Source organism: Ascaphus truei, chromosome 14, assembly GCF_040206685.1.
Source record: "Ascaphus truei isolate aAscTru1 chromosome 14, aAscTru1.hap1, whole genome shotgun sequence".
NCBI classification, from domain to species: Eukaryota; Metazoa; Chordata; class Amphibia; order Anura; family Ascaphidae; genus Ascaphus; species Ascaphus truei.
Window position 1 is genome coordinate 21,034,199 of NC_134496.1, and position 14,289 is coordinate 21,048,487.

Below are 14,289 nucleotides of genomic sequence, written 5' to 3' on the forward strand. Positions count from 1 at the left end.
CCAGTCCTATGGCAAGATCCCAACCAATGGCACGCACTCACCAGGACAACGTCGGGGCTTTTTAGGCTGAAGACATCGTGGGACCAGGCCGTGTCAGGAAGGGGAGATCGGTCCCCTTTCCTCTGCAATTTGAGACCCACGGTGTGCTGCCCCACATTTGCCAGCAGCTTCTCGATGTCCCCCGATGACATGTTGTCAAAGTAGACGGTGGCACCTACAATCTGGTCACCTGAAGAAATTTAGAAGAAGGTTAGGATTTTATACACATTTATAAACCACGGGTTGGGATTAAACAAAGAGAAGTGTTAGATCCATGATCTGCCTCCACTCTCTGCCCCTCGGGTTCTCTCACCTTCTTTTACCACCCCTGTTTTGGCAGCTGGAGAGTTCTGCACCAGCTGCTTCACAAACACTCCATCCTTGGTCTGATCCAGGGTGAGGCCCATGGACCCACTTCCTTGCCAGTGGGGGAGCAGAAGCTCCCGTGTATCCTCCTCCTCCTCCTCCACCTTCTCCTTCTCCATCTAGAAGAAGGAAGAGAGTTAGGATCCTACCCCAAGACACCCCTACTCCCTGCACAGATATGCATCAGGCTTGCCGTCCTGCCCAAAGATTCCCCCACTCCCTGTACATAAATATATCAGGGTCCCTGTCCTGCCCAAGATACCCCTAATCCCTGCACAGAAATGTGTCAGGGTTCCTGTCCTGCCCCACGATACCCCCAATCCATGCACAGATATGAATCAGAATCCCTGACCTGCCCCAAGATACATTTCTGTGCATGGAGTGGGGTATCAGGTTCAGTAAACTTTACACGTATTTGGGGTTTAATATAAAAATCAGCTCTCTCCTTTTTGGTCTATGTAAAATAAATGTAGCATAAAAGCTTTTTTTTTTTTTTTAAGGGGGCATTTTGAGGTCCAACATTAGATTTTAAACTCTTTAGTGCAAGACGCCCTCCTCCTGCCTGCGGATATTTCTCTGTCACCCTGTCCCTATCATCCCCCTTCACAACTGCTATACTGCAGCTCAGCTCTTCCACAGACAGAGGCAGTTCCCACATTCTGCCAGCAGAGGAGGATCAGATGAACATCCGTGTGTGCCAAGAGTCACCGACACATCCACATTACACATTACACAGCTGAGGCCCACGTGCAAACCAGCGGGGATATAAAATGGAGGGTGGGAGGAGAACACATATTCGATCACACACATATTCGATCATCTTCCGTGTGCTGTGGGCACTCAAAGTGTTGGGTTATTCGTAGGACATATATCACTTTCAGGTGCCTTATAGCCCTGCTGGGATTGTGTTTGTGCTTACTCAAGAGTTATGTTACCACCATGTTATATTGGGTGCCTTATTGCCCTGCTGGGATTGTGTAGAGGTCATAATTGTGCAGCCAGTAGTATATACACTTAGGGCAATAAAGCACTTCAAAGTGATATTTTTCCTGCTAGGATTGGGCGTTACCCCACCTGAGTGGCCCGTGGCAAGGGTAAAGAGGGCATGTGGCATCTGGAGGGTGCTACAGGAGGTAAGTTGAGAATAACGTGTATATTACCTTGAGGCTGATTCAGTTACCGTCGACAAGACTCTGCTGGCTCTCTCTGCACCAACGTTCGCATGAGGATTTCAGGCTGTCAGAGGGGCACAGAGACAGGGGGGTGTTAGAAAGGGGGAACCAACCATGGGATGGATGGAGAGAGCGATAGATAGATATAGATAGATAGATATAGATATATTACACACACACCAGCTATATACTTATAGATGCAGGTCTGCCAACATATAATGATCCACCAGCTATATACTGTACATATATAGATGCATGTTTGCCAATATATAAATGATGCACCAGCTACATGTCTGCCAATATATACAGATGCACCAGCTATATACATATAGATGCACATCCGCCAAATATCAGTGCTGGACCGAGACTTTATTGCGCCCCGGGCAGACACAAAATGTGGCGACCCTCCTCGCCGCTGCTGTGCGCAGCTCACCTTGCCGCCTTGTTTAAGTGTTCTTAGTCTCCCCAGTCACAGGGAACTTCACGTGGCGGCAGCTGCCGTGTGTGAACGAGCGTGCGCACAGACACATACACAGGACACTCAGCTTGGCGGTGTGCAGGAAATGAAAAAATGTATCCTGGCTGGTGGTGGCCAAGCTGTGTCCTGAGTGCGCGCGCGGTCAGGGTAGGGGTTAATGAAGACACACTTCTCCGTCTCTGCTCTCCTATGCTCATGGCAAACAGGCTGAGGCAGCTCGGAGGGAAAACGGAGACGTGCGCCATCAACAACCGTGACCGCCGCCATTGGTGAGCGCGCACACCTCGGGACACTCAGCGTGGCCGCCAGGACACATTTGTTTTGTTTCCTGTACACTGCCAAGCTGAGTGTCCTGTGTGTGCGCGCGCGTCGTGCACAGCAGCAGAGAGACTGACCATTTAGCAGACAGGGAGAGACATAGCATACAGGTGCACTGCCTGTATAGAAAGATATGCAGTGTGTAATATATATATACACACACACACAAACACACGCGGATATCTATAAAGCCCATGTGACATTAAACAAACCTCCCTGTGTAAATATTACACAAAGAATTGAAGGGATAGGCACCCTCTCTCATGACTCCGGCCATGCATTTATGGGCCATATGCCCCGAATTAACTAGACACTGTTACAGAACAGCTCTCTGCCTTCCCTCCTACAGCACCTCAGCGAAAGGATTAAAGTCTGACGCACACAAGGTCATCACCAGCTCCAGATCAGCAGGATAAAATAAACAGAAACCATCCATATATTTCATTATACATCAAGTAACTACTCATGTTACCCCCTCCTATTACTCCATCTAACCAATCCCTATAAATGCTCCTATATTTCCACATAACTCCTTCCTATAATTCCTCTATATGACAACTGCCTATAAATCCTCCTATTACTCCCTATAAACTCCTCCCATTATTCCATATAACTGCTACCAATACGTCCTCCATACAACTCATTCTGTTGCTCCATATATAATCAGTCCCTATAACCCCTCCTATTACTCCATGCAACTGCTCCCTATGGCACCATAAATCGCTCCCTATAACTCCTCCTATTGCCCCATATAACCGCTCCCTATAACTTCCTATTACTCCATACAACGTCTCCCATTACCCTATATAACTCCTCCTACTATTCCATATAATTGCTCCCTATAACTCCTATTACTCCATATAACCTTTCCCTATAACACCTCCTATTGCCCCATATAATGGCTCCATTTAACCCCCTAAAAAACTGGATTTATCTAAGTGGAAAGTGGGGAGGGGACGTGGCGAGGGGGAACGCGAGAGGGGAGTTAAGCAGGGATAGGGGCGTGACAGGAGGAACATTTTTGGCACCGTTGATCCCGCAAATAATAAAAAAAAAAAAAAATGGGCCTTCCAAGAAAGAAAGGAGAGGGGGGAAAAAAAAAAAAAAAAGAAGAGAGAGAAGTTGAGGAACAAAGCAGGATTGTTGTGCCCTGTGAACAGAGAGAGGCTTTGAGGTGCAGGAATGCAGAGAGGCCATGCACGGACATGCAGGGGAGGCTGCTGGGATCCGGCAGAGCTGGTTTATCCATGTATAATGCCACATGTACCTCTCCAATTACAGGGAGAGAAAGAAGGTGAGAGAGAGAGAAAGAGAGAGAGAGAGAGAGTAGGGAGTGGTGGATCGGCCCACAGACTCTCTCCCACACAAACGTCTGTAACATCTGCAGCTGATAAACCTTCCCCCACCCCTCTCCCTCCCTTACACTCCAATAAGAGGAAAATATTTCTCCCATTAGAAAAATCCCCACTTTTAATTCTTCCCTTCTTGGAAAGAAATTCCCAAAGCTCGCTGTCATTCCAGACAGCGGTTTCCAACCCTAGAGAAACTCCCGCCGCGGGGACCTTTTTCACAGGATTGCTTATATATGTTCTTATTCTCCGGAATTCTGCGTAGAACTATGCTGCCGCGTTTATATGACATCATTTAAGGCCGATCCCTTAACAAGATCAGTGTGGGGTCGGGGGGGGGGGGAGAATTCCCTCATGCTTTTTTTTTAATGTAGGTGTTCTGGGGCACAGATTTAAAGTAGATATTAAACTTAATTTAAGCCCCAAAATCCTGAAAAAGAAGGGCACGCCCCATAAAACAGGCAGATCAAATCATTATGATGATCGAACAGATCATAACTGCAGTGATTGGGATCTGAGAAGCTCCTGCAAAGCTTCCTAATGTTATCCACCACACATTATATAAGTTATGGTGGGTAAAAAAAAAGTGACAAAAAAACCCCCACCGTACAGTGCACAGCAAATAAAAATCCCACGTGTGAGCACATTCATGTCTCAGACAGGTCCGTAACCCTGCCCTTCCCCATTATCTCTTAGCATACAGTGCTTCCCCTGCAGCCAGGGATTCTGGGTAATGACATGCAAATGAGCTCACAGCATTTCACCTTTTGCTTATCCATTTTCACATGCGACCCCGATAAGCTTATGCCTGCCGCATTACACAGAATTTCAACAAAAAAAGCTGTGTAATACGGCAGACATATGCATACAGGGGTCGAAGTTAAAATGGGCATGAAGTTAAAGGTGATACTCTTTTGCATTCCATTACCCAGAATCCCTGGCTGCAGTGGAAGCACTGTATGCCAATGGATAATGGGGAAAGGCAGGGTTGCAGACCTGTCTGCAACATGTGAATGTGCTCACAAGTGTGATTTTCACGGTTATTACCAATATTTACTTAAATTTAAGTTGTGCAAACGCAATGCAGTGTTCATGAAAAATGTTGTTTTCATTAAAGCAGCAATTTTCACAGACGTCTTAAAAATGTAACCACGGTGGGAGGAGAGGAAGCCATGATAAATTAATTAGACAAAAAAAACACGTCACCTTCAGTTATTTCTATAACTGCGTTTGTATAACTGTAAAAGAGCTCTTCTCGCCCTTTCCAACGCCGATGTAATTTTTTTTAATCTAATGCTGTATTCAGGAGATATAAGCGTTTGATATATTAAGCGGTAAAATGAAGCTCTCCCCAGAGCAGTCTAAAGGTTACCATGGTAACCTCAGACACTAGAGATTAAGAAAATGATTATTTTTAACACTTAAAAAACATGCTCAGTGGGCAAGATACTAACATAGGAGTGAAACTCATGTAGGCTTCTGGGGTTGATGGCTGCTAAATTTGCAGCCACTTTTTAATAGTTACTGTTTTGCTTAACACGGGGGAGTTTGGGATGAGGTTTTGTGTTTAGGATGAAATGGGGACAGGAAAAGGGGTGTTGAAGGAGAAATGAAAAAAAAAAACAAAAAAAAACTGTGGCTTGAGTAAGTGGGAGTCGCTTTGAATGTCTAGCAGAATTCCAGGTAATGCGAGATACGGAATGTTTTCATGGAATGTTTTGACGCTATTTTCATCTCGGTCACATGTGTCAGTGCACAGGGTCAACAGGGATCATATATCCAAGAGAGGGACATCAAGCGACTGTCCACAGGGAGAGGGGCTCCGTCAGTGTCACAGACACACAGGGAGAGGGGCTCCGTCAGTGTCACAGACTCACAGGGAGAGGGGCTCCGTCAGTGTCACAGACACACAGGGAGAGGGGCTCCGTCAGTGTCACAGACACACAGGGAGAGGGGCTCCGTCAGTGTCACAGACACACAGGGAGAGGGGCTCCATCAGTGTCACAGACACACAGGGAGAGGGGCTCCGTCAGTGTCACAGACACACACACACACACACACACACACACACACAGAGGGACTCTGTCAGTGTCTCACACTTGACTTGCAGCTGGTGTGTGTGTGTGTGTGTGTGTGTATAAATGTGTCACAAACAAACAGGCGTGAGGGGGGCATCTGGTACCCCTCAAGGGGGGTGGGAGAAAAGTATGAGGGGTGACACAGAGGTTGCATGGGACAAACATGAGGGTCTCACATGCCTGCAGTGATTTCTAACAGATGTGGGGGCGGAGAGAGAGAGAAAGATTAGGAACGAGAGGGCTGCATTATACAAAGTTTGTATGCAAATAACTTACATGGTGATATAATATTTGGTTAACAGGTGAGCAGTTAATCTGTGTATATATAATTATATATATTTGCACAATATACAGATAGAGTGGGGGTTATTTATTAAACGGTGACAGTGCCGATCAGAGCACATTTACACGGATCTCCCCTTCACTCTAACGTTCCCCCGATCAGGACTATTGCCGTTTAATGAATAACCTCCAGTAACTCATCTGTCCTTCGGTTAACAAAACTAATATGTATACAGCACCTATAACCTGCAGAATGGTCTGTATATACCACCACAGTGTCTGTGAACTCCAGTCCTCAAGGGCCTCCAACAGGTCTTCAGGATATCCCTGCTTCAGCACAGGGGTTTCAGTCTTCACCCGAGCTGAAGCAGGGATACCCTGAAAACCTGACCTGTCGGTGGCCCTTGTACTATATATTATACCCCGATCCTCCCTGGTGTTAGGCACAGGAGGGGCGTGCATTTACTTACCCTCTTATCCCAAGTCCTTGGCCAGGTGAGTCACATTCCTGGGGAGGAGGAGTCCCCCTGGGGGCAGACACAGAGCAAAGTTCTGGCCCACCCTCTCCCTCTAGTCACTCACCGGGGCAGGCTGGGGCATGTACGCCCCTATACACAGTACACACAATGCATTGCAGGCCGCTCTGGCAGCAAAACGGTTAAATCAGCGTTAACGCTCCTGTTCAGAAGCGGTTATTACAACACTAATTAAAGCTAAATATTGGTGTCATTGTAAAGACGGCGTCTGTGGCTGTACGAGCGAGCGCACATTCCTCACTACGCAGCATATTACAGCCCCGAAACCTCACAGACTCATCAGCACCCGCTGGGAAAAAGCCCCACAGCAGATAATCGCCTGCAGCTTAAACAACGAAGAAGCAGTGTGAGAAACCCCCCTATCTCACCCCAATCCCAAACCTGTGTCAGGCGCCCACAGACCCCAGAGTTAATCATTTTCTGCTAGGGGTCCTATTTAATATGGCCGTCACTAGGGAATCACACAAAGTATTGTAGCGATTTCCTCTTTTAGGGCTGATCCCTTGACAAGAGCAGCGTGTGCTGTGTGGGGATATGTTGTATACTGTAAAGTTAACAGGCCAGGAGTAAGGTCTCTGAGCGCGGTCGCTTATTACAGTATATGGTCTAGAGCAGGAGGTGGCCAACGCCAGTCATCAAGGGTCACCAACAGGTCAGGTTTTCAGGATATCCCTGCTTCAGCACAGGTGGCTCAATCTGTGACTGTCAACAACTAAGCCACCTGTGCTGAAGCAGGGATATCCTGAAAACCTGACCTGTTGGTGGCCCTTGTGGACTGGTGTTGGTCACCCCTGTTGTAGTGTTTTCAGGTTGATTGATCCTGTGAAATATTTGGAGGCTGTTTTGTGAAATGTTTCCACACGTGGAACCCACTTGTACCACCGGGCGAGACCAGGAGAGTTTCAAAGCAAACTGAAAGTCTTCTCAAGATGTCCCCCTCCCCCTTGTGTTTACAGGAAAGGAAGTTTTGCTTCAGCAGGTTACCAGGTGACAATTTGTAACACCTTTTGTTGTATTTCCTGTGTGCCACACCCAGAGATACTCACACAAAGAGATACACAACTAGGGGAATATAGAAACATACATAAAGATACACACAGACAGATACATTGCACAAACTTACACCCGGAGACAGGACACACCCAGTACATGTGTGCAACATGACAGTGAGAGGGGGGTGTTCGGAGGAGAGAGCTTCCTGACCCCTGGTGTGTGTGTGTGTGTGTGTGCGTGTGTGTGTGGAGGGGAGGAGTGGGGTGCTCTGTGACCCAGATCTCAATTATTTCCAGATGTGAGAGCGAAACAGGCAGAGCTTCCTGAGATCCGCTGCAGATCACAGATATATATATATATATATATATATATATATATACACACCCACACAAAACACAAACTCGCGGGTCTGTGTATGTATATACACACACAAACCCATGACCACTCCCAGCACGTGTGTATTGTGTATGCACTTCTGCAGACACCTTATTCTGCAGACCCACACGTGCACACAGACACTGTTCTGCAGACACAAACACACACTGTTCTGCACACACTGTCACTAATATTTTGTGGAAGCTGAGAAGGGAACTCATTAAAATCTCTCTTCCTGTGACCGCACCCTTGTGAGGCTCTGCCAGCGGAGCAGTGAGGCTCTGCCCAGCCCGCATTGTGACACACACACTGCTCTGCTCCCCAGTGAGTTGCTTAACAAGCCACGGGACACAATTACGCACTTCATTTCATTAACAAGCGGGACAACCCCTCTCTCATCCCGAGATAAAGAGAGCACTCTGCCAAGTCTCCCAGCTTTAAAACCAGGCCAGAAAACAGCACAAGATTCATCAGATCCCACCTAAAGCGGTTTCTGCGACACGCTGAGCGCTCTCTCACACTTCCTGCACCATTATCAGCCCAGTTTAGCAGCCAGGAGACAATTATAGAAGCCCCCACCACCCCCTCGGAAATATGCATCATCAAGATCTCCCAGCGGCTAAATCAGGGTGGAAAAACAGCATCAGGGTGGTCAGATAACAGTAACCCACTGACAGGCCACGGCTTCTGTGAAGTGGCCGGGGATTTTCTCTTTCCGCACGCCTCTCACCACCACAAGACTGACACGAAACCAAGTTAGGGGAATATACAGAATGAGTCAATAAACTACACCTTTTTGCATTAAGGGATGTACCTGCAGTTTCAGAATATGAATATGTCACATTTAACTGGTATAAGCCAGACTACTGGAGCGGCTGTTACGATCTGAGTACCTAGAACAAGGGTGGCTAATGCCAGTCCTGGAGGGCCACCAACAGGTCAGGTTTTTAGGATAGCCCTGCTTCAGCACAGGTAGTCACTGATTGAGCCACTTGTGCTGAAGCAGGGATATCCTGAAAACCTGACCTGTTGGTGGTGCTTGAGGACTGGAGTTGGTCGCACCTGCCCTAGAAGGTACTGTACAAAAAACAACAACGGGATAGACACCAAAAATGGGCAAATAAACGTCTTTTCTTGTCCCAATTCTCAGCCTTCAAGGCTCCAGAGGGTAACCGAAACGTTGGGCCAAATATATATACCGTGCTTCTCTCGGGTAATCCTGGGGCTGGATTTTCGTTGCATGGTTTGCAGCCAGGCGATGGAAAAGAAAAATCAGGCAGCAGGTTTAGGAAGGAGGCACGTGGTGTTGGGATGGGCGAATCATGGTTCCCCACCCCATGTCCTCTGCCCTCAGGAGTGGGAACGTTTCCCAATGTGTGATCTCTGTGCTGATGGAGGGAGGAGCAGGTACACCTGAGGCCCCCTCCTTACCTCACTGTGCAGGGGGGGGGGGGGAAAGATAGTTGGAATTGCAGGACAGGGACAGAGAGAGGGGGACTGACATCTTACACACACTGCTCTGTGTACAGATACACATTCACATACACACTGAGCGCGCTCATGCTTGAGCGGTGACGTAACCAACTCTCCAAGCATGAGCGCCGGATGCCCTGCACAATTTTGCCTGCGTTGGTGCATAGATCGGGCTATTTCTGTGTGTTTAGCTATGTGTGTGCACTGTTACTGCTGCGGGGCGCGCTTCAAACGCAATTTTTTTTTGTCTCCCCAAGTGCAGAGCGTACGTGCGCCACGTGAACGGGCTGATTCACTGTCATTGAAGAAACTGCATCAAGCGCGCTCAGCGCCAGTGTGGACGCAGCCTTAGATTGTAAGCTCTTTGGGACAGGGACCCCGTTTCCTATTGTTTTATGTCAGAAGTGCTTATTCCCATTGTGTTATGTTATTATGCCACTATGTACCTGGATGGCTCTAACACACATATACACACACACCTCAGTACCGACATTTGCACACTGCTCTGAACAGACATTTGCACAGATGGAGGAGGGTGTGGGTCACCAGGGTGTGAAGAGGGTGTGTTATTTGTACAAGTCCAGTATATACACACAGACACAGGAGAGATAAACATGTTATCAGACTCATTTATCCACCCTCCTACTGTATACACCCCCCCCCCCCTCAGGTCACCTCTATCTGCTCCCTCCTTGCCACTGATTTCCTAATCAGTGTAATATATAACCTGGGACTACTAAAAATGTCAGACACTTGAGCCGGAGGCTCACATTAGATTGCTAGCTCCTGGTGTCCTCCCTCATTGAACTGCTCTGTGGCCTACGTCAGCATCAATAAGTAGGCATTCAGCATTCCAATATTGTATTTGGCGTTAGGTTTAAAATGTAACATACGTTTGTACATGCCCCCCTAACACTTTACAGCGCTCCCCTATTTAGAAACTAGCCAGAGCTGTTGCCCCCGCTGGCGGCGTATTCTCTAAATAGGGGAGCGCTGTAAAGCTAGGGGGTCATTTACAAATGGGGTGTGTGATAGATAATCAATGTAACTAGACTATACACAGATGTCGCCGGGTTCATTTACAAAACACGCGTGTGTGTGCGCGCGTGTGTATGTGCAAACACACACTTCCCAGGTGATCTCAGTTTTTGTCCCTGGGAGACTAACTTTGTGCTAATCATTGTATGTAACAGTATGCCAGCAGTGAGGGGGTTAAAAAGTTACGCTGCCACATTCCGCAGCGTCTCTGTCTGCCCCGGGATCGCGCAATGTCCGCAGCGTCTGTGCACCCTGGGGGGACACGCAGTGTCTATGCACCCCGAGATTGTGCTGGGTAAAAAGGAGGGGAGTAATGTAAACTCACAACAGCGATCATATTTAGAACAGATGCTCTCCTATAGCTGCACTTTATGTACAGACTCAGCCCTGCAGAGCTTACTATCTAAATGTGCTGTCCAAGGGAGATAAAGTGACCAAGGTCATAAGGAGCTGCCACAGATTCAATCCCACTTCAAAAAGCAGTGTTCTGATTACTCAACTTTTCAGCAGCCATAGACGGACCACACCCAAGAGCTTCCCCCTCCCCTTGATTATCAGATTAGGATGTAGAAGTTACACATCACAGGGAGCTCCCTTCTCATCACAAACCGGCCCTTGCAGAGCATTGCTCCCACACATGCTTTATCCCCACCTGCCTCTTAAAGAGATAGAATCCCTCCGATTCCATCATCCAGGTAATGCACCTTAAAGGGAGCATTTTTATTTGAATTTTTTTTTGCAGGGGATCCATAATCTTGTACCAGATGAGATTGTCGCGTTTAGGTTTTTGAGCCTACATTTGCAAAGCTTTAAATGTTTTAAGTGCCAAAGGGAGCCTGCAGAGTAATACACACACTATCTCATGCACATGGCTCTGCATATATTTCATGTACACATTAATGGAAATAACAAATACTGGATAGGTATCTCATCAAAATGTTGCTTAGGTTGAACTTGATGGTTATGTCTTTTTTTCAAAATCATCTATGTAACACTGCTCTGCATAAAACAACTCAAGTCTCCTCTGCAGAAACAGGACATTACTGAACAAGGGATACAATGAGATCGCTGTACTGCCCCGCCCCCCAGCAGGGTGTAATACAAGAGCTCAGCAGTAACACCTTCTATAAAATGGTCATCAGCTAACTGCTTATGAAAGGCTTATCTGCATCCTGATACACAATGCTCTGCACAATGATCTACATCCTGATACACATTGCTCTGCACAGTGCTCTGCACCCTGATGCACAACGATCTGCATCCTGATACACACTGCTCTGCACACTGGCAGGCTAACCAGCATCCCGATACATTTACCCCCCAATAAAGTACAGTAGAATGGTGACAGATAAAGTGACAGACACTGTTAGATACATTCGGACGCACTAACACGCACGTGAAAAGTTAGTCTCCAAATAAATTCCAGACTTGCTTCAACACCCCTCCTCCTCCTCTCACCTTGCATTTCCCTCCTCTCACATGTGTTTCCTCTGTCTCATATCTCTCCCCCCCCCCCCCACATGTATTTCTGCTTCCCCCCTCATCTCATGTATTTCTCCTCACCCCCCATCACATGTTTTTCTCCTCTAGCCCATCTAGTATCTTTTTATTCTTGTCTCCTTTCCTCCCCCCTAAAGTCTTTACACTTCTCCCTCCTCCCCCCCCCCCCCCCCCCAAATCATCTTTTTCCCCTCCCTGAGCACAAACTGATGTGAGTCACTCTGCTCCCAAACCAACATTCCTGAAGGATTCTGGAGGGAGGCCAGAGCTGCCAGACACACCCAGAGCACAGCAGTGTACATAACAGTGTACAGCCAGAGAGCAGAGCAACACAGAGACAAGCTCACAGCCCCTGTACTGCCCCCCCCTAAATACACACCCCAAACTTCTCCATGCTGTCATCCCAGCAGGACTACTTTTATATCTTCCCCAAACTGTGGTGGGATCATCACCTTTCCCCAGGCTCTGATCTAATTGATTAGGACTTCCCTGGGTTCGGATCTGAACTTCCCCAGGTTCTGGTGGGATCAGATATTTCAGAGCATGTGTCACCACACCCTTTTCTCTGATTACAGAGCTCACATCTGATTCACGCCCTGAGTTTTATGTTGAGGTTTCTCCCAATCAAAAACCGAGATCCCAGCCCCTCTGCTCGGACACTTAGTACCACAAGACTTGCCATACCTGTATGTATGTATGTATGTATGTATGTATGTATGTATGTATGTATGTATGTACATTGTACTATTATGCACACAATGTCGGTCACACGAGTGCTATGCATACATTGTGCATAAATGGTACAATGTCAGCCACACAACATGTATGTGATAGAATGACATTATAGCTGTCTGAGTAGGTCACTGGCTATACACTGCTTTAACCCAGGCTGTGCAATATGGCAAGCGTAAGCTTATAGGGAGGGTGTCCATGTGAAAATGGTTTGAGCAAAAGCCAACACTGTATGCTCATTTGCATGTCATTTCCCAGAATCCCTGGCTGCAGAAGAAGCACTAAATGCTAGGCGATAATAGTGAAAGCAGGGTTGCACACCTGTCTGAGAGGTGAATCTGCTCACAGGTGGGATGTGTGTGTGTATGTGTATATATATATATATATATATATATATATATATATATATATATATATATATATATATAGATAGATAGATAGATAGATAGATATAGATCTTTTTGCTACATTGTGATTTTTTTTAATCGTCTGGTGTTCTTGTCTCCCTTTTGCCTATTGGATACATACACATAATTACATTAGATATACACTGTATCATCCAGATCACACTTTGTATCAGAAGTCAATAACAAAGTGATAAACGTCAGTTAGCACAGAGACCGTATGTGACAAGCCCCAGCTACACAATAACACACAAAACCTGCTACACTAAGCAGAGACACAGATCTTTTCAGCAACAAGTCACCCCCCCCCCCCCCCCAACTTCTGAAATGTCCAACAAGGGAGGGCGTGGTGCCTGTAAATTGTAATTCAGACCTCTGCTGTAATAGTCAGGGAAATCCCTTCCAAAGCAAACACTGCGAATAATGCAAAGGGACAGTGTGTATATACACATACAATGCAGGGAGGGGAGAGAGAGTGTATACATACAATGCAGGGAGGGGAGAAAGTATACATACATACAATGCAAGGGGGTGGGGGGGAAGTGTGTGTGTGTGTATACATACAGTGCAGCGGGGAGAGTGTGTATACATACAATGCGGAGGGGAGAGTGTGTATACATACAATGCGGAGGGGAGAGTGTGTATATACATACAATGCAGGGGGGGGGAGAGTGTGTATATACATACAATGCAGGGGGGGGAGAGTGTATATACATACAATGCAGGGGGGGGAGAGTGTATATACATACAATGCAGGGGGGGGGAGAGAGTGTGTATACATACAATGCGGGGGGAGAGAGTGTGTATACATACAATGCGGGGGGGAGAGAGTGTATACATACAATGCAGGGGGGGAGAGAGTGTGTATATACATACAATGCAGGGGGGGAGAGAGTGTGTATACATACAATGCAGGGGGGGAGAGAGTGTGTATACATACAATGCGGGGGGGAGAGTGTGTGTATACATACAATGCGGGGGGGAGAGTGTGTATACATACAATGCGGGGGGGAGAGGGTGTTTATACATACAATGCGGGGGGGGGGGGAGAGGGTGTTTATACATACAATGCGGGGGGGGGGAGAGGGTGTTTATACATACAATGCGGGGGGGGAGAGGGTGTTTATACATACAATGCGGGGGGGGAGAGGGTGTT

The 14,289-nt window shown here is 47.1% G+C and overlaps 1 protein-coding gene across 2 annotated transcripts in view; it reads right to left on the minus strand.

The window, feature by feature from the left end:
• The window catches only part of AHNAK (AHNAK nucleoprotein), a 37,134-nt gene that overhangs the window by 20,688 nt on the left and 2,157 nt on the right, over positions 1 to 14,289 (minus strand). The window contains exons 2-4 of one of the 2 annotated variants that reach the window (XM_075570075.1): positions 1,566 to 1,641; positions 353 to 518; positions 42 to 229 (exon numbers count right to left, since the gene is read on the minus strand). In XM_075570075.1, the coding sequence (XP_075426190.1) occupies positions 42 to 229; positions 353 to 446 (282 nt within the window). In that variant the 5' untranslated portion in view covers positions 447 to 518; positions 1,566 to 1,641. Of the gene's footprint in view, positions 1 to 41; positions 230 to 352; positions 525 to 1,565; positions 1,642 to 14,289 lie in introns of both variants that reach the window. The other variant, XM_075570074.1, reaches the window with a different exon arrangement.